At 31.7% G+C, this 20,361-nt stretch overlaps 2 protein-coding genes and 1 non-coding gene across 3 annotated transcripts; 2 read left to right on the top strand and 1 right to left on the bottom strand.

Moving 5' to 3' along the window:
- The first annotated feature begins 131 nt into the window (after positions 1 to 131).
- Positions 132 to 3,867, top strand: LOC133677150 (membrane magnesium transporter-like). The gene is made up of 4 exons (XM_062099001.1): positions 132 to 359; positions 476 to 528; positions 642 to 742; positions 3,402 to 3,867. The coding sequence occupies exons 1-4, from the start codon at positions 281 to 283 to the stop codon at positions 3,493 to 3,495; spliced, it is 327 nt and encodes a 108-aa protein (XP_061954985.1). The 5' UTR covers positions 132 to 280; the 3' UTR covers positions 3,496 to 3,867.
- A 1,247-nt stretch (positions 3,868 to 5,114) lies between these two features.
- Positions 5,115 to 6,786, bottom strand: LOC133677056 (transcription initiation factor TFIID subunit 8-like). Its single transcript, XM_062098897.1, has one exon. It carries the CDS (start codon positions 6,339 to 6,341, stop codon positions 5,268 to 5,270), a length of 1,074 nt encoding a protein of 357 aa, XP_061954881.1. The 5' UTR covers positions 6,342 to 6,786; the 3' UTR covers positions 5,115 to 5,267.
- A 6,289-nt stretch (positions 6,787 to 13,075) lies between these two features.
- Positions 13,076 to 13,148, top strand: TRNAF-GAA (transfer RNA phenylalanine (anticodon GAA)). Its single transcript has one exon. It is a non-coding gene; the product is annotated as a tRNA-Phe (tRNA).
- Positions 13,149 to 20,361: the final 7,213 nt, after the last annotated feature.

The raw sequence follows: 20,361 nt of genomic DNA, 5'->3' as shown, positions 1-20,361 counted from the left end.
ATATTTTTTGAAATATATCATTTTAATTTTTAATGCATTAATATTAAAAACAATTTATTTTTAATATTAAATAATTTTTAAAAATAAAAAAAAAATATTATTTTTATATATTTCCAAACAAAAATAAACAATTCCTACCCCTATTATAACAGGTATCGGCGGGCTAATGAATGGAACTCGCACAAATCTGAGACTGAAACTCTTCCTCTCTGTCACTGACTGATTTGTCTGCTTCACTAGGAGGAGGAGCAAGCCATCTGGGCCAACATAGAAAAATAAAATGGGTTTTTCGGTAGGATTTGTTAATGGATTTGTTGGAGTTTTAATTCTCTCTCATGCCGCTTATTCAACCACTCAATGTATGCAAATCGTACTCTCTCTCTCTCTTTCTTATATCTTTCCTTCTTCTTTTTTCTGATTGTTCTTCTTTTTTTGTTATTTCTGTTTATTTGTGCTGGTGGTGGTGGTGATTCAGATGAGGGTTTGTTGAAGATTACAGAGGATGAGTTTTCCGGACCTCCTTTCAATGTATCTTATCTCTCTCTCTACTTCTCCTTTCATTTCCTTTCCTTCTATTTCTCTTTTTTGTTGACTCTTTTTTTTTAAATCTCTTATTTGGGTGTGTTTGGATGTTTATGCAGGTGGTGGTGGAGTTGATTGTGGCGCTGGTTTTGTGTACGTGGGCAGCCATAACTGTGCCTGGCATCTTTCTCTCTATTCATCCTCATTCTGATGACAATAGGTAACTCATTCGTTCTTTGTCTTTATAGTTATATCTCTCAAATTTCGTCTATTGGGATTTCTTTCTATTCATTTTCCAACTCAAATATGTAGATCGTTCATTGGGTTATATAAATTTACTTTGGGCCGATAAAATATGAGTAATTCACTGTCAAGTAATCAGATTGCTCTTTAAGAAATTGAGAATAAATAAACAAATAAAGACTGATTTACTTACAGCAGTTGTGAGTATATTAAGAGTTAGTTAATGAGGTACTCAGGTTTCCCTTTAAGGAGTGTGTTATTCATCACTTTGTGAAATTTATATGTATTACCTTGAAAATAAGCAGCCTTTGAATTTTGTTTTCTTTTTTTTGGAAAAAGGATGTTGTCCTTTCATTGTTGACCGAAAGTCTGTAAACTTCTATTGGAAGTATTCTTTCTAGTTGAAATGAGCTTCAACTGTTTCTAGTTTTCCTCAGGTTGGTTCTTGTTTTGTTTCTAGTTTTCATTAGGTTGGCCCTTGATTTCCTTGAGTTGGTTGATATATGGTATCCAGATTAATGTGCCAACTAAGACAAAGAGCTCGTGCTAGAAGGCTGAAATGAACCCATACTGCAGAATTTTTAGTGATTTACTCCATTGAGAGGCATGTTTGCTTGCTTACTCTTGTTGGTTGTGACACTTATTTCTGAAGGTTTCTTTCCTTTGGGTGCCATACAAGTGCTATTCCCATTGCATGCTTTAAAAAATTATACATGAATCCATTCTTTGCAGCATCTGATGTACAGTGTTGTCATTCACTTTTTATTGATCATGGCAAACTCAGATTAGATATAATTTATGTAGTTTCCGGATGTTATAAGGGAAGTTTCCTCCTTTTAATTCACGAGATGGTCATGAATTTTCCTGAATGAAATGTAAGATAAACCATGGAATGGTTTTATCGCTTCTGACTTATCAGTATCTGGATTTTGAAGATGCTGTTTAAATTTCCTATCCCAGTCTGGTAATGTTAATGGTACAGCAATAGTCTCAATTGCACCTAAAGCTATTTCTGTTGATTCTTGCCACATGATAAGCATACTTTGTAGTAAATCAAGGGTCCCTTAATTGGTCAGCTGGACAGTATCTTTGTATCTTGTAGATCATGACATTTGTTAATTAAGGAACATATAGAAATCCTTAAGAATCCTCAACACGCGTTGTACCTTCATATAGCTTGAACACATTCTGACTTTATGATTAATTTCCTAGGAATTCTAGATTGAACTGTAGACTACCATTTCTTCATTGTCAAGTTATATGTTGCTCTACAGTGTGCCCTTGCAAGCATAATCAGGTGCATGTAAATGTAAGTTTGTTTGACTGAAGATTTCACTTTACAAGGGACTAATCAAACTAAAATTTTCTTGATATGCAAGAAGAGGGCTTGTTATTTTTATTAAGCCTTGACCATGGCAATGGGGCCTCTAGGCTTACCACTAGTGTTTTTAGGCTAGATTGATGTGAATTGTATTTAGACATAGGCTTGTTGTTTCAGGTAATAGATGAAAACATGATTAAAAAAACAAAAAACAAAAAAAACAAAACGTAGAGAAGCCAAGTCAGTGAAAGGACTGGACCATGTCAGCCCTGTTTTCTGACTTTTGTTTGTTTCCTGAAACCATGGGAAAGACCTCATCCTATGGTTTGGATGGTTCAAGATCTAGGCACAGCAGTTTTTTTTCCTCATTCTACCTTGGATGTGTTCCAAAACTTTGTTAGTTAAGGAGCCATTGTTAGCACTCTTGTTCTCATTGATTAGTGGAACAGATTATCCCCCATAGATTTCCATCATTTAGATGGTTTTATTTAAATTGCTTGTGTTCTCTTCCTGGACACTTATTTTGTTATGTTGCATCGTAGCTGATTGTGTTATCTTGCTACTTATTGCTTGAAGATTGTGTTCAATTGGTGGATTTGGTGAATAGTTTGATTAGCACTGTAAAAGATGAACATTGAACAATGATGCATATAACACAGGGAACAATTATGATCCAAGTAGAGAATGCAAGCAATCTACATGGAAAACCTTTAAAGAGGGAAAAACTACAGGGCATATAATCTGGATCCAGTGATTGATGAAATTAAGCGTTGAAAAGATCATAACTACAAGAGTAATCCCTCAAGTCCACAAGGAATCTAGTGGATACACACCAATGACTTCCTAACTAACAAAGTTAAAGGGCATATGCTCAAAAGAGTACAAGCATCAAATCCCTTGTAGAATGGAAGAGAAGCAACCCTTAAGCTTTAGAATCCACTCAAGAAAAACCCTTGGATCTCGTCCTTGAATCACCCACCCACCCGGTCTTTTTGACCATGAGAAAAAAGACAGTCTGGAGGCCAAAGCAGCTCACTATTGTCTTGAAAAATCTGACTTCTTCACAATTTTGTTAGCTACAACTTACAATAGCAATCAACTCCACATATGTCTAGCCCAGACTTGGTGGTAGGCTAAAGATGGTCAAGTTTCCCGTGTCAAATTTCATGTTCCTTAGAGGGCATGCTTTAGTTGTGTTGATTCTTTCTACACTACATATGCTTGGAGATGTGAATTACACCAAATGTGATTGTTAGTAATGTTGTTTTTACACTATAACGGGCCATTGACATTATTCATATATTCTTCAATGCAGGATGGTTTCTTTTCCAGACAACCTGGATTTCATAATCTTCAACCATCGTGGAAAAGTATTTGTTCCAGAAATCAACATGAAATTGAAACGTTAAGGTCATTAAAGCAATGGAAGATTCACCTCCAACATATTTGGGTAGACTATTGTTTCTCAATCAAATTAGCACTCTGAAAGAGAAGCTCATCAACTCAACAGGGCTACCGTCAAGTTATTAGGATTACATAATTATGATCGTCCCTTTGGATTTGTATTGGTCTTATATTCATCATCACTGTTCATCATGGTCATGTAACTTGAACTGGGTTGTGTTTTGCATCTTTAGCATTTGAGTTTTGTATTTGGATCTGGGCAGGGCGTTTGACTTCACTTTTATTTGTTAATGATCAGTCCAATTACACTGGAGTTTTTACCAGGGTGATGATATGCAGAGAAATCAAAATGTGGCATGGGATGCTGTTTGTGGTAACTCTGTCCTCTTGCAACAGGTTTGCACATGCGAGGACATCGAAGTGGCATTGTAAATGCATGGGTTAATCTCGTCCCAGCATGCTGTTGATTGACTGGTGGAATGGACCACGGCGCCATCCTGCTCAAAAACATGGCTTTCTCGGCTCTTTCTCACGGAAGAATTTTTCTGCATACAAATTGAAGTTTCTTGATTCTGATATCCTGTCACTTTGCTGCATGAGCTGGTAGTTTTTCCATCGTTAACAACTCGATTATAGCTTTAAAGCCAGATAACGGAAGCTGTATGCACTAGGCGGTGTCTCTTGCCTATTTTAACTGTTTATAGATCGACTTCCTGAAGGTTATTATATAGCGGCAGACCTGAAGAGATTCAACTTTCAAAATGATCAAAATTTACAGCTGATTAAATTAAGAAAACATTTATCATTAATTAAAAGTTGGAAAATTACTATTCAGAGGCTGCAGCAATATAGTTGATTGCATCGAAAAGCAACTGTGCTAGTAAGTCTGCAACTTGAGTGGCTAGATAAAGGTTTTTTTTTTTACCTAGATATTTTCACACTCTTTTAAATAGTAAAACTAGTCCCATTCGGGATTCGTGGCTATCTCTCCTAAAAAGTACGCATTTTAGGGATCAAACTTGTATTCTAACTCTTGCAGAAATATAACAGTCTCTTAACCGCTAAACCAACACTTTATTTATTTATTTGTGCCAGATAAAGGCATTGCATTACCTCAAGATAAAGGCATTGAATTACCTCAATCTATACTCTAAATGTAAGAACCTGACGAAATAGGGTAACTGTTTCAACAAACACACGATCAATTATCTCTTAATCCTATTTCTGTAACAAAAAGAATGTGATTGCCAAGATGCACGCGTTGTTGTGTATAGGGGAGCGACTTCCCATCCCCAAGTTATTTGACACAATCAAAGCAAAATTGTTCTCCAAACACAACATTACACATCAGTATGGTCTGGATGTCCCAACAATCCAGACAACCTCATAGTAAATTTTGCAATGACATTAAGGTGCTCAGGTGGAAATGCACAGTATCCTAAATATTATCTTTTTGTTGTATGTCCAGATGATACTGGCCAGAATCAAAGAGCACATTTTGTCCATCCCACAATAAAATTCAATGCTGATACAACATCTAATGACGGAACAAAGAAGCACAATCTTCACTGTCAAAGAATCACTTGAGACTAAAGCTAAAGTAACATAAGCAAAAGCATTCACATACCTAAAAAATTGTTATAGTTTGCATGGGATACTCAATAAGAATCTCATAATATCTGTGCAGGAACAACAAATATGTCCCTGAAATAATAAGTGAACCAATAGCCCCTACTAAAACCAACTTCTGAATTAGCCAGTCAGTCTTGAAATTAGTTTACAACTGTGTAAGTTCTTGAGGGTTTTCCATTGACTGCCTAAGTATATACTCTGCTCTCCTCTTCTTGTCATCCCTCTCGTCATCCCGCCCTAACCAGTGCCCTGTTCTCCTCCCACCCTTCTTCGAAAGACTCAGATTCAAAGACTCTCCAAGCAACTTCTTTCCAGTCTTAAACTTAAAAATCACAGCAGGTCTTTTTTCCGGAAGTGTCTTCCTCTCAAAATCTCCATCGTCACAAATTCCACCTTCTTTTGCTGCTTCAATAGCAGGTGCAAATGCCTGCATCACAGAAATATGGTTTTTTAGCTTATCTGACAACACAACTGGAGAAACATCCTTCTTCCCAGACTCTGATGGCATGGCAAGAAACTGACCACTATCAACTACTCCTGACTCTTTAAAATTATTACTAATCCCTGAGGATGAAGCCCCTGCTGACCCATTACTCAACAACCTCTTCTGCAAACTCAACAAAGCCCTCTCTGCCTTTCTCCTCTGTCTCGCTTGCTCGATCGTTTCTGCACGAGGATCTACAAGCCTCTCATTCCACATAGGTGTATGCAAATACGTGTGAGGATCGGGCAAAGCTGGCAACCATGCCGGAATTTGCTTCCCAGGCGGAACTTCACTCATTTTTTCAAAAGTAGGAATTAACTTTCTATCCCTAATAACAGGAAACCTTGGCACTGGTTGCGCAAATGGAATCTCATCATTAGAACCCACAAAATCAATAAGTTCTTTAATCGTACCAGAATTAACTAGACAATTATCAGAACTGGACGCACCTAAAAACCCTTGTGAAGCTCCTATTATTATATCTTCAAAACTTCTAACTATATCAAAGAAATGACATTGGGTTCTACCTGATAAGTTGGCGTAGAAGCTTGCAGTCTTGCCTAGGTCACAGAGGTATTGGATTGTGACATCACTGAGAGAATCCAGAGCAGATTTATTGAACCCATCAAAGCCCGCACTCTCACATATCTGAGCCACTGCCATTCTTGATACAGCGCGGCCAAAGTCATCGGATTTGGGTCTTCCCGGTGTATTCTCTTCACCTCCATTGCTCATATTTGAACCATCATGTCAAAAAAGAAGAAATATTAGGGCTTTTCCAAATACAAGGCCATTTCAAACCCGACGTGGAAAGAGTCATAAGAGAAGGGAAATCTTGTTTTCTTTCTTTCTGCTATAGTTTTCTAAGGAATCAAACAGAAAGTGAAAACCCTGACCTATAAAAGAAGCAATGAATTGTAGGAAAGAGAGAAATGAAAAACCCACAAATTAATTAGAGAATTGAGAGAGTAAAAGTGAAGAGTGATTTATTATGATAAAACCTAGAGGGAGGAATAGAAAAATCAGGGTTTTAGTGGGTTTAGGGTAATATTTTTGGAGGGAAATTGGAGGATTGAAAAACAGATTGAAAGGAAGATAGGGATCAAGAGAGAGAGATGATATTTATAGAGGTGAAAGGATGGGTGGGTGTCATTATAGAACCCGATAACTCGCAGCTGCTGGACTATGCTTGCGTTATTACTGGGCGTTTGGCATCACGTCAAACGTTTGTTTAAAATTTAAAAATATTTTCGTTTAAATTAATTTTTAATATTTTTAAATTATTTTAATGTGTTGATGTTAAAAATAAATTTTAAAAAATATATTATTTTGATGTATTTTTAAAAAGAAAAAAATACTTTGAAAAACAATTAATATCACTTTATTTATAAATTACCCATGTATTTATTAATCAAAAATAAATTATTATTTAATTTTAAAATTAAAATTTACAAAAGCTAATTGAGGAAGGATTTTCATTGTAAAACATTATTCAGTTTTTATAGTTTTATTTTTTCATCTAAAAAACTTAACACTAATTATTTGAATCATCAAAGTCTTTTTACAAGGTTTATTGGTCATTATCAAATTGATCAGAAATAAATAAGTATTTTCTCGTTTCAAATACACAATGAAACGACTAAAATACTCCTGGAGGTAAAAAAAAATATTAATATCAAGGGGTAATTTCATCTGTTTTTTTATAGCTAAAAGATATTGGGAAATTTCATCTGCTTTCCTATAGTTAATTGCAAACTTCATTCCCTTTCCTATAGCTAAAGGATATTGGGATGTAATTGCAACAACCTGTATGACCTGAAAAGAAAGGTTAGTCAAACTAAATAAGACAATGAATCTCTTGAGGACTATTACGTTAGACTCCAAAATCCCTAGTAAAAGAGATTGATTTCAGACGCGTGAACCCTATGGTCTATGATAAAGACAAAAAAAAAGTACAAAAAACTAGTACAAAAAAGACCAAATCTATACCTTTTTAGATGGCTTAGATGGCCAATTTGACTAGGCCTATTAAGACATTCTTCAATAGACACCACTTTTATTGGTTGAGCAAACTTTTGCTCAGGTGAGAAGAGAACACAATCGAAGAACTTTGATGATGGAGACAACAAGAGTAGATGATAGTAGTTTTTGGCTTGTTAATAAAAGATCAAGAGAGGATTTAACTCTCACAAACCCAAATATGGTTGTTGGTTCATAATTGAGGATGATAAGGATTTGGTTAATTTGAAGGAATTAACTCTCACAAACCCAAATAAATGGGTTGGACTTGGTGGAAATCCATTTAAACAAGCTCATGATCCCTTATGGACTAATAGACAGGTCATTCAGCCTAGGCCTAGTTCTCATGGATAAAATTCCAGCATGCTATCTTTTGTTAGAATTGGAGCCTATGAGGGTGAGTCCACTCATTGTGAAGGAAATAACCACACCAAAGACACATGTTTTCAGTTACATGGGTACCTGGAATGGTGGTATGAACTTGAAGGATATAAAAAAAAGGACGACCAAATAACATTAGTCGCTAATATAGACACATTCATATTTGTGCCACTTAACAGTCAACCTCGTCATCAGTTTACCAACCTTGACTTAGGTATTATCGGTTCTATAAATATAATATTGAATAGTGAAAATATAAACAATTGGATTATTAACTTAAGGGGATAAATCACATGACATATGATCCAAATGAATTTAAAACAAAATCAATTACTTGAAGGTAAGCTATATCAAATGCTAATGGTGATACATATCCAGTTTTAAAAAGAGGAACAATGAATTTATCAACCATGTTCACTCTCCCCAATACTCTTTTTATACCTTCCCTCTCCACAAAAATGTTATTAGTGGGTTAGGTAACAAAAGATTTAAACATGAAAAGAATTATTTTTTATTTTTTTGTTTTAAATTATTTTTTATATACTCTTCATTTTGTTTGTTTTAAGATGTTCTCACGAAGAGGATATTTGGTCATGATACTAAGAGAGAGGGTTATATTATATGGATGATCTGAACCTTGGTAAAACTTATTATGTTCGATCTTCACAGAGGCAGGGACAAGAAATTTGGTTGTGGCATTACTAGTTAAGACATTTACCATTTAGCTATTTATAACATTTATTCCCTACTTTATTTTTAAATGCACTACTTTCTAGTTTCAAAGTCATCGAATAAATTACCCCGCTAGTTATAATAAATGTTATGCACTTTTATGATTATCCATTTAGATCTACAAGGTCCTGCACCTGTTACTACTACTGCTGGTTTTAGATGGTTTGTCACTTTTATTGATGAATGTACTAGGGTAACTTGGGTATATGTATTAAAATATAAGAATGATATCCTATTTATTTTTAAGTAGTTTTTACATCCTATACAAACTCAGGTTTTCATACGCATTAAAACTCTTTGATCTGATAATGAAGGGAAACATATTAGTCAAGAGTTCAAAGAATTTTATGACAATAATGGAATTAGACATAAGACTTCATGCCCACATACTCCTCAAAAGAATAGAATTTTTATGCATAAAAATAGACACATACTAGAGACAATACAAACAATTATGGGAGCAACTCATATGCCTTAATGATTTTGGCCTGATGTCGTTGATACAGTTGTTTATTTTCTCAATTGCATGTCATCACAGGTACTTAACTTTCAATAATCCCTCCAAACTTTGGAACGATATGTACACTATCTTTAATACTCTACATACCTCAAAAATCTTTAGTTGTGTTGCATTTATACATGTTCAAAAGCACCAATGATCCAAGTTGGATTTGTGTGTTGTTTGGTGTGTCTTTCTTAGATATAACTCGCATATAAAAGGGTATCGATGTTATGATCTTATCTCACGCAAACTTTATGTTACTATGGATGTAACTTTTATTAAGGAAGAACATTTTTTCAATGTGCCATCCTCTTTTGCTCTCCAAGGGGAGAATAATAATGAATAACAACTATGAGATTGAGTTCATATTGAAAGTCGTGTTCTGATAGAGATTATTGAACATGCTAACCACATCAACTTACATATTCTGGCCATATTGAATAACCCCCTCTTCAACATATAAAATGACCAAGATTAGAATCATGAGGATATATATGACACTTCAATTGAGATAACATCTCTTGACTCTCCTGTTCTACCTAATTTTGTGAATTATGGTTTACCTCACAAGCATAATTAGGGGATACCCTCAAACCAGAACTCACCAGAAATAAAAGGAAGGAGGTCTAGGGACTCTTGCAAATTTTGTAATAATCCATAACGTGTCAGATGCAACAAAGGTTTTATGGGAAAGGTATTTTTAGAATAGATCCCATAAAACATCAATAAAGCTATGATAGATAAACACTAGAAGATGGCTATTTATGATGAAATGAAAGCTCTCTAGAAAAACATTACTTGGGAGCTAGCTAAACTACCAATAGAAAAGAAGAAAATTGGGTAGAAATAAATGTTTACAATGAAATATAAAATGGATAGGACAGTAGAGTGATACAAGGTAAGATTGGTAGCTAAAGGATACACGTAGACATGTAACATAAACTATCAGGTAGCATTTTCACCAGTAGCCAAACTGAACACAATTAGGATACTCCTATCATTTACAACAAATTTGGATTGGGTTTTGCATTAGTTTGATGTGAAGAATGCATTCTTTCATGTAGATTTAGAGGAGGAAGTTTACATGGATGTCTCCCCTGGTTTTACTATAGAAAGAGCAAGAAATATGGTGTGTGGGCTTAAAAAATCACTTTATGGACTGAAAAAGTCCCCTCGGCATGGTTTGAAAGATTTAGTTTAGCAATGAGAAACATGAATTTAGCCAAAGCAACTCAAACCATACTCTGTTTCTGAAACAAAATAGAGGGAAAACAATGGCTTTGATTATCTATATTGATGATATGATAGTCACAAGTAATGATAAAGAAGGAATTTTAGAATTACAAAAGTATCTAACAAATGAATTTAAAATGAAGGATTTTGGTGGATTGAAGTATTTTTTGGGCATTGAAGTATATAGACCAACAAAACATATTCCTATCATAAAAGAAGTATGTACTGGACTTATTAACTGAGACAAGTATGTTAAACTACAAACCTATGGATACAACAATCATACAAAATCATCATTTAGCATAATACCCTAATTAGGTTCCCTCAAACAAAAAAAAAAGATATCAAAAAAATGATGGGATTTTTTGATATTGCATATGCAACCAACCTAGTTAGTCGGTTAATGTATAACTTAACTAAGGTATATATGGAGACATCATTATGAGTTTTTAGATATTTAAGATCTTCTACATGAAGAGAAATTATTTTTTCAAAGAATGATAATCTTAACATTAATGGATATACTAATGTAGACTAGGCTGAGAATCTAACTGATAAGAAATCAACTTCCTGATACTTTACCTTTGTTGGGGGCACTCAGTAACCGAGAAAAGCAAAAAGTAAAAGGTAGTTTCCTTATCTAACACTTAAGAAGAATTTAGAGGGATGAGTAAAGGATTATATGAGGTATTATGGATAAAAAGGTTACTTGAGGAATTGAGATATCTTATGGATACTAAAATAAAGATGTATTGTGACAATACAGTTGCTGCAATTGCAATAGCTCACAATCTAGTTCAACATGACAAAACTAAACACGTGAAAGTAAACATGCATTTCATCAAGCAAAAACTCAATAAGAAGATTGTGATGTTTCGTTTTATTAAATTTAAAGATCACCTAACAAATATACTTACTAAAGTGGTATCAAGTACAATGTTTCATTGCTTTCTCAATAAGTTGGGTATAAAAGATATCTTTGCATCAACTTAAAAAGAGGCGTTAACAGGAGCTAATCTAGCATGATAAATAAGAAACTAGAAGTAAGGAACCAAATTTCAATAAGAAGATTATGATGTTTTGTTTTATTAAATTTGAAGATCACCTAATAGATATACTTACTAAAGCGGTATCAAGTACAATGTTTCATTCCTCTCCAACAAGTTGGGCATACAAGATATCTTTGCATCAACTTAAAGAGGGGCGTTAATAGGAACCAAATATAAAAAAAAGAAAAGAATTAAGTTAAATGAATATAGAAAAATTAAATGAATATAGAAAAATGAATTGAATATATATAAAAAAAAGAATTGACCGTTCGAGTATTCAAAATTGCACAAGAAAAATGATTAGAAGAAAAACATATAGAATAAATGTGGTATATATGCATCTATATTGAATTTCGGATACAGAAATGATAGAATGATTTCTGATTAGACCAAATAGGGGTTCAAAATAGATATGAAAGAGGCTAGACAAGAAATCAAATAAAATATTAAAATATAGAGGAAACACTTTTCTAGGAATATAGGAATCGGTATCTAATGACTTTAACAGTTCCAGTAGAATAGAAATGAAAGAAAAAAAGGAATGACATAATAACATAATAATAAGATCTGAATCTCAAAACACAAAACAAAGACGGGATATGGCGAAATTGGTAGATGCTACGGACTTAATTGGATTGAGTCTTGGTATGGAAACTTACTAAGTGATAACTTTCAAATTCAGAGAAACCCCGGAAAAAAAAGGGGCAATCCTGAGCCAAATCCTATTTTTCGAAAACAAACAAAGGTTCATATAGACAGAATAAGAATACAAAAGGATAGGTGCAGAGACTCAATGGAAGTTGTTCTAACAAATAGAGTTGACTGCGTTGCATTAGTCAAGTAAAGGAATCCTTCTGTTAAAGTTAAAATTCCAGAAAAAAGAAAGTTAAAGTAAAGTATAACCCTATAAACATAATACATAGGCATACGTACTGAAATGCTATCTCAAATGATTAATGGCAACCGACTCGAATCTGTATTTTATTCTATTTATATGAAAAATTAAATAATTAATAATTCAAATAATAATAATAAAAAATTGCTTTGATTTGAATCGATTCCAAGTTGACGAAAGGATCGAATATTCATTGATCATATCATTCACCCCAGAGTCTGCTGATTAATTGGACGAGAGTAAAGATAGAGTCTCATTCTACATGTCAATATCGACAAGAAAGAAATTTATAGTAAAAGGAAAATCTGTCGACTTTATAAATCGTGAGGGTTTAAGTCCCTCTATCCCCAAAAAAGGGTCCACTCGACTCCCTAATTGTTTATCTTATTCTCTCTTTTCGTTAACGGTTCAAAATTCATTATCTTTCTCATTCATTCTATTTTTTCACAAATGTATCTGGACTGCATTTTTTTTTCTTTTCACAAGTCTTGTGATAGATAGGATAGACATCCAAACGAACTTCTTTGAGTAAAACAAGGAATCCCTTTTGAAAATTGGAATGATTAACAATGATAAGACTTTAGAATACCTTTTTGTCTCTTTTTTTTTAATTGACCAAGTCATTTAGTAAAATTAGAAAGACGGCGCGTCGGAAATGGTCGGGATAGCTCAGCAGGTAGAGTAGAGGACTGAAAATCCTCGTGTCACCAGTTCAAATCTGGTTCCTGACACATGATGAATTTGTCTAGAAGTATCTATTCTACAACTTAATTAAATTATTTGATATAGATGGTATAGATCAACATACATATTAATAATATAGACCATGATACATACTTATCTAGGTGTCTAGAGATATAGCCTTTTTAGATTTTTAGATGAGTAATTAAAGTATAAAAAAAAGTATTAAGGGTATGTAAAAGAAAAAAGAATTCGACTATCTTTTATCTTTCCTCTTTTTTTTTATTTGTCCATAATACGTGTCCTCTCGGTCAAAAAATGAATACTTGATATAGATTTAAAAGGGTAAATTAATTGCGTAAAATACTTAAAAGAAAAGTCTAGTCTAGAGAAGTTGAAGGGTGGGAATATACAAGATTCATCTCGGATACAGTACAAATAGAATCTGATCTCCTTTGATTTCTTTGTTTTTGTTTTTTCTTTCATATTATATTTCTTTATTGACTTTATATAGCTCATCTAAGGGATGTGCGCAGTACAAAGTTCATGATGTAGAATTCGCTTAGTTCGTCCTATTAGCTCGGCTCGCCTAAAATAAATATCTTCAAAATTGGACAATCCGATGAATCCCTAATTGTATTGTCTTTTTTTTTTAGTCTATATATCCATAATAATATGAATGAGACTTCAATGACTCTCTGGATCTATAAGAGAACGAACAAATATTCCTTGAATATCTGGAATTGTAACACTGAAATGAGTTTCTTATTATTCAATGAGCATCTTGTATTTCATAAAAATTAGGAGCAATATAATCTTTACGTAAAGGCCACCCTATCCAACTTTCTAGCATTAAGATACGTTTCAGACATGGATGATTATCATAAGAGATTCCCAACATATCATAAGATTCTCTTTCTTGAAAATCCGCACTTTTCCAAACCCAGAAAACAGATGGAATTCTAGGATTCTTCCTAGGAGCAAATACTTTTATACATACTTCTTCAGGTTGATCTAGAATACCATATTCTATTCTCGTAAGATGATATATACTAGCTAACAGCCCGCCCGGTGCTACATCATAGGCACATTGGGAACGCAGATAGTTGTAACCATATACATATAGAATGACATCAATGGAATGCCAATCCTCGGGCTTTATTTGTAAAGTCTCTATTCCTTGGTAATCAAAGCCTAAAGATCTATGAACTAGCCCATGTTTGACCAGCCAAGCAGACAGAGGACCCCGCATATTTTTTTTCTCTCCCCCATTTTTATTTGTATAAGTATTTCCTATTTCCGATGAAATTTAGGAAGATTGACTTGCCTTTTGTTATTCTGTACAAAGGAGTCCTTCCTCTAATTTACTAATTCAGGGGACGATACTGACTTTTTGTATTTGAAAAAGGCTTCAGGAGCTATTTTTGAAGTAGACGGCGGTTGATAGAGTAATCCTTGATCATAATTTCCAGTATTAGTAGTACGTCCAATATGAAACTTGTGATTGGTAGTAAAACACTGATTCCCCTGTTGAGACCTAATTCGATCTTCATAAATCTCTCGAGATATTTTTTTATGAAGTTTTGTTATATCATCTATAATCGCCTCCGGTTTAGGAGGGCAGCCCGGCAAATAGACATCTACATGAATTAGCTTATCGACTCCCCGAACAGTACTATAAGAATCTGTACTGAACATTCCCCCTGTAATTGTACATGCTCCCATAGCAATAACATATTTTTATTCCGGCATTTGTTCATATAATCTCACTAAAGAAGGAGCCATTTTCATGGTTACTATGTCGGCTGTTAAAATCAGGTCCGCTTGTCTAAGACTAGATCTTGGTACTAGCCCATAACGATCAAAGTCGAATCGTGAGCCTATTAATGAAGCAAATTCAATGAAGCAACAACTGGTACCGTAGAGAAGCAGCCATAAACTGGAGAGTCTTGACCAATTTGAAAGATCATTTGATGTAGTTGAAATAACTGAAATTGGGGTTGTTCGATCAAGTAAGGGAAACTCAATGAAATTCATAACTGTCTTAATGTTCTTTTTTTTTCATTATTATTGTCGAAATATTCAAGAGCTAAGACCATTCTAATGCTCTTTTTCGCCATGCATAAACTAAACCAACAATTAGGATAAGCACGAAAATTAAAGCTTCTATAAATACGGATACCCCCAATACATCGAAACTCATTGCCTATGGATAAAGAAAAACCGTTTCAACATCAAAAACAACAAAAACTAGAGCAAACATATAATAACGGATTCGAAATTGTAACCAAGCATCGCCCATTGGTTCTATACCGGATTCATAACTAGAAAGTTTCTCTGGTCCTTTTCTAACTAGGGATAAAAGGCCCGAAATTAGAAATGCCAAAATAGGAATAACACTTGATATTATTAGAAATGCCCAGAAAATATCATATTCGTAAAGCAGAAACATGGGTGCACTCCTATGAATGTAGAACATATACTAGATTATTCGAGTCGAATTGAAATTAATTGTCAACTCATTCATAATTGTTTAGTCAAAATAACAATTTATTTTGATTGAACTGCTTAGTTTTGTTTGCTTTGGTACATGTCTCATTTCAAGATTCATCGACTCAAATTGTTCCATTTACTTCAATTTTATTTCAATATCAATTATAAATATATATTGGTATTTCTCTTATACCTTATATCTTATACAAATAAGTACAAATAAGACTTTTTTCTCGATTTTCATCTCACTTCGGATTCTCTATAAAAATTTATAAAAATAAAAAAAAAATTTAAAATAGAATTATAGAATTTTTAATAAAATACTAATCTATATAAAAATAGAAAATAGTATATCTATATTCTATATGTAATATAGTACCTCTACCTATATAATATGGAATATAAATATTATTCTAAATTTAATATTATTATTCTAAATTTAATATTTAATAGTAAATATAATATAATAAATAATATTAAACATTAATAGAATAGGATCTCATATTAACTATTAACTAAATTATAGTTCTATTCTATTATACTTCTATTCTATAGAATTCTATTCTATATTAATATTAATTTCGAACTGTACTTCTATATTCATTTAGAAATTAATATAAATATATAAATATATTAATTAAATTAAATAATTAAATTAAATTAATATAAATATATAAATATATTAATCTAGCATGATAAATAAGAAACTAGAAGTAAGGAACCAAATTAGAAAAACAATTTTTCTATTTACAAAGGTCATTGTATATTTTTAGTTCTAGGGTTTCCATCCTTAAATAAGATATATCATTACACACACACACACACCTCTTATAATAAAAGTCAAACTTAAGTTATACATATTTTGTCTTTATAAGATTTGATAGATTGCTAAGTTTTTTGCCTTAAATTAGTAGTGATGTAGCTTAATTTAATAAAAATAGGAGCAAAAATACATTGTTCGAACTACTCTAATAAGTTTTCTACATAGGAGGAGTTTGAGATTTTGGTATAAGGTGCATTTCAAAATAGCTTTTTACTTAAAAATGCATCAATATAATTTTTTTAGATTTGTTTTTTATTTTTGACATTAACACATTAAAAACCATCAGAAAGCACTAAAAACATCAATTTAATATCTTTTTCAAACCAAAAACATCTAAAAACAGAAACAGAAGTTGTGTCAAACACTCCTATAATATGGCCGACAATTATGATGCGTGAACACTTTTGTTAGTAGTCATTGACAACTACTTAAAAATTGAGAGAGAGAGAGAGAGAGAGAGAAGAAAATGAGCTTGATTTGAAAAGAAAGAAATATGATGAGATATAAGAGATATATAAAATGGTGTGCTGTATTTGAATTTTGAAAATCTTACTATCCGTCTTTCTATCCTTAATAAGTTGTTGGAATTACCAACAACTCACCAACCACGATAATAACAACAATATAGGTAAATTGGTAATCTGATAGAAAAAATTATGAATAGATGGTTTGGGTTGGTAAGCTATTAGAAATTTTTATCTACAAATATTTTTGGTTGGTAATGCCTTGGAGATTTTTAGGTTCTTTTTTAATTGAATATATAAATATTTTTTAATTTTACCCTCCAACAACTCAATCTTCTTTCTTCTTATATAGTTTTCTTTTTCAATTTCATCCATCAATATTAGGTTGTTTTTCGGAATTGGGCCTTATAATTTTTTTCAATTTCTTTTATGTGGAGTTATCTTGGTCTCATCAATTTTGACCTTCAATATTGAATTTATTAAAAATAGAGAGTAATATTTTATTATTTGCTTTCTATGAAATTGTGCTAGTCTTATAAACCAAGTCTCAGGTTTAATAGGTTAGCCCTCGTTTAATTATGTTGTTTTTTTGTTCTCTTTTTTCAATTTCATATTTTAATTTTGGTTCATTGAAAATTAGGTTTTATAATTTTTTTTAATTTTCTTTCTACGATGTTATCTCAATCTTATAACTTGGGTCAAGGAACTAATAGGTTAACTCATATAGTTTTTTTGTTCTTTTTTTTAATTTAATATTTATTTTAAATTTTGTCCTTCAACATTGGATTGATTAAGAATTGACCTTTATAATTTATTATGATTTATTTTCTATAGGGTTATTATGATATCATGACTCAGGCTACAAATTTCAAAGGTTAACATAAGTCATTATAATATATCACCGTCTCAATATTTTTAAAAAACATTATCCAATATGTTACCATATCAATATCTTACAAAAATATTTTTCAATATGCATTATATTTTAAGTTTATAATTAATGTTTTTTCATTAGAAAACATGCTAGCAACGCGGGCCAATAATCTAGTTTAAACTATAGCTAAAGTTAGAGGGAAAACATGAATATACCCTATATTTTATTTATTAAAATTAATTTAAATTTTGGAGAAATTAAATTAATGTTATAATGTTCATTATAACATTATTTTACAAAAAATCTCCTATTATCCAAATATTAATTAAACAAGATAACCATAACAAATATTCCTTCCCTTTCCAAACTATAATTTTACCCAATAATATTAGCTTAATATTTTCTAATTGTAATTTAATTTTATCCAAATAAAAGATAAATGCATATAATCTCTTTTCCTCTAAATAATGTTTCAGTTTGGTATTTTATTTTTTTATATCACTTTTAAATTTATACATACCATTTTCTTATGCTTAAATACATTAAATATAACAAAAAGTAAAAGAGAAGGTGAATTCATTGTTTGCCTCATTACATAGCATTGTTCATTCAAATAATATTTTGGTATTTTTAGTTTCTTTTAATTTAGATTTTTTTTTTAATTTTATCCTTTAATATTAGATTTATTAAGATCAGTTTTTTGGCAGGTTAACCAGATTTGACAGGGTTTTTTGACCTTTTTATAATTTTTTTTTTCAATTTCATCCTTTAACTTTAGGGTTGATTGAGAATTAAAACTCATAATTTTTCTTAATTTTCTTTCTATGAGGTTATCTCGATCTCGTGACCCAGGTTACTTGTTTACCATGTTAAATTGGCTTGACCCGATACTTTTTTTGCATTCTTTTTTTAATTATTTTATTTTAATTTCATTCTTCAACACTAATTGATTGAGAACTACTCTTTATAATTTGTTTTGATTTGCATTCAATGAAGTTATCTCAATCTCATGACTAGGATCGCAGGTTAACTTGAGTTGACTCAAGTTGTTTTTTATGACCCTTTTATTTTTTAAAATTTCATCCTTAAAAATTGAGTTGATTGAAAATTGAGCTTCATAATTTATTTTGATTTACTTTTATATAGGTTTATCATAGTCTCATGTCCTAGGATATGGTTTTGGTATGTTAGCTTAGGTTGACCTAGGTCGATCAAATATGTTATTGTCTTAACATTTAAAAATAAATGTTGTCTTTTATTTTTTTAGTCAAATTATATTTTTACCAGTCATCCTAGTTGCCTTTGGATCCGCCAAGTTAACCGAGTTACATAAGATCAACCTCCGTGTAATTTAATTTTTTTTCACTAGAAAACATGATAGCAATGCCTACAATTTTTTTATGTTAAAAAAAGTTGATCTAGTCCGTAACATAATGCTGACCAATGATTTAGTAGCATTCTATATAGTGAAACAATATGGAAAGACAAAGAAATATTTAATCAAGTATAAGAATCTATTAAAAAAGTTAAAAAAAATTCATAAAAAATCAAGATCGAAGATTAAAACATGTCATCAATTTGGTATTATTTGGTGTATAGTTGTAAAACCTGGCCTAGTTTAGTAAGTCGACCTGAGACTCAGCCAACCTATGTTGGGGTTTCAAAAAAAATATTAACTTAGAATTGATTTGACCTGGTCGACTCGATCAAAACCCAATTTGATTTTTTATTTAATTTGTTTTTAAAATAATGTCATTTTGAATAAAAAAAATTAAATGATGTTTTTTAATTTACAAGGATCAACCCGTTCAACACATGACCTGAGATAACTTCAATTTAATGTCCTTTGTGGTTTTCACTTTCTATTTGAGTTTTAAAATTAGATTGGTGGTTTGCACTATGTTGCGGGTTGAACCAATTATTTTTAAACATAAAAAAATGATCAGGGTTGTCAACATGAAAAACTTGAGACTCGGGTCATAAACTTAATTAGGTTTAAGAAGATCGTTAATTTAATAATATGATTAAAAAACATGTAATGATAGTGAATCAATCACATTTAAAAAAATGATAATGATTACATGCACAAAATGAACGCTTGTCAATATTATGAAAGATATCTCGCTAATATTCTGAAAAGGTCTTTATAATCTTCCTCGATAACAAAGTAAAAATTAAATGAAATTTAATAAAATAATATAAAAAAAACATTTTTAAGTCATCTAACAATAAAAGCAAAAGGATACTAATCAATAAAATGTTGAAGGGTGAAACAAAAAAAATTAATTCTAAAAAAAAAGACAAAAAAACAACCCAAGTCAACTCAAGTTAAATCACAAAACAGATGACCTGAGTTATGAAAAGGGGATAACCCCATAGAAAGAAAAATAAAAAAAATTCAAAGCTCAATTCTTAGTTAACTTAATGTTGAATGATGAAATTAGAAAAAAATAATAATTTAAAAAAGGATAAAAAAATCAACTTGAGTTAACCCGAGTCAACATGCAAAATCTAATATCCAATTTGTGAGATTAGGATAACTCCATATAAAAAAACCCGAGTCATCCAAGTTAACCCTTAGAAAGCTTTAATCCCCAACCAACCCAATG

This window comes from Populus nigra, chromosome 17, assembly GCF_951802175.1.
Source record: "Populus nigra chromosome 17, ddPopNigr1.1, whole genome shotgun sequence".
Lineage (NCBI taxonomy): Eukaryota > Viridiplantae > Streptophyta > Magnoliopsida > Malpighiales > Salicaceae > Populus > Populus nigra.
This window is presented reverse-complemented; position numbering and strand designations above follow the sequence as displayed.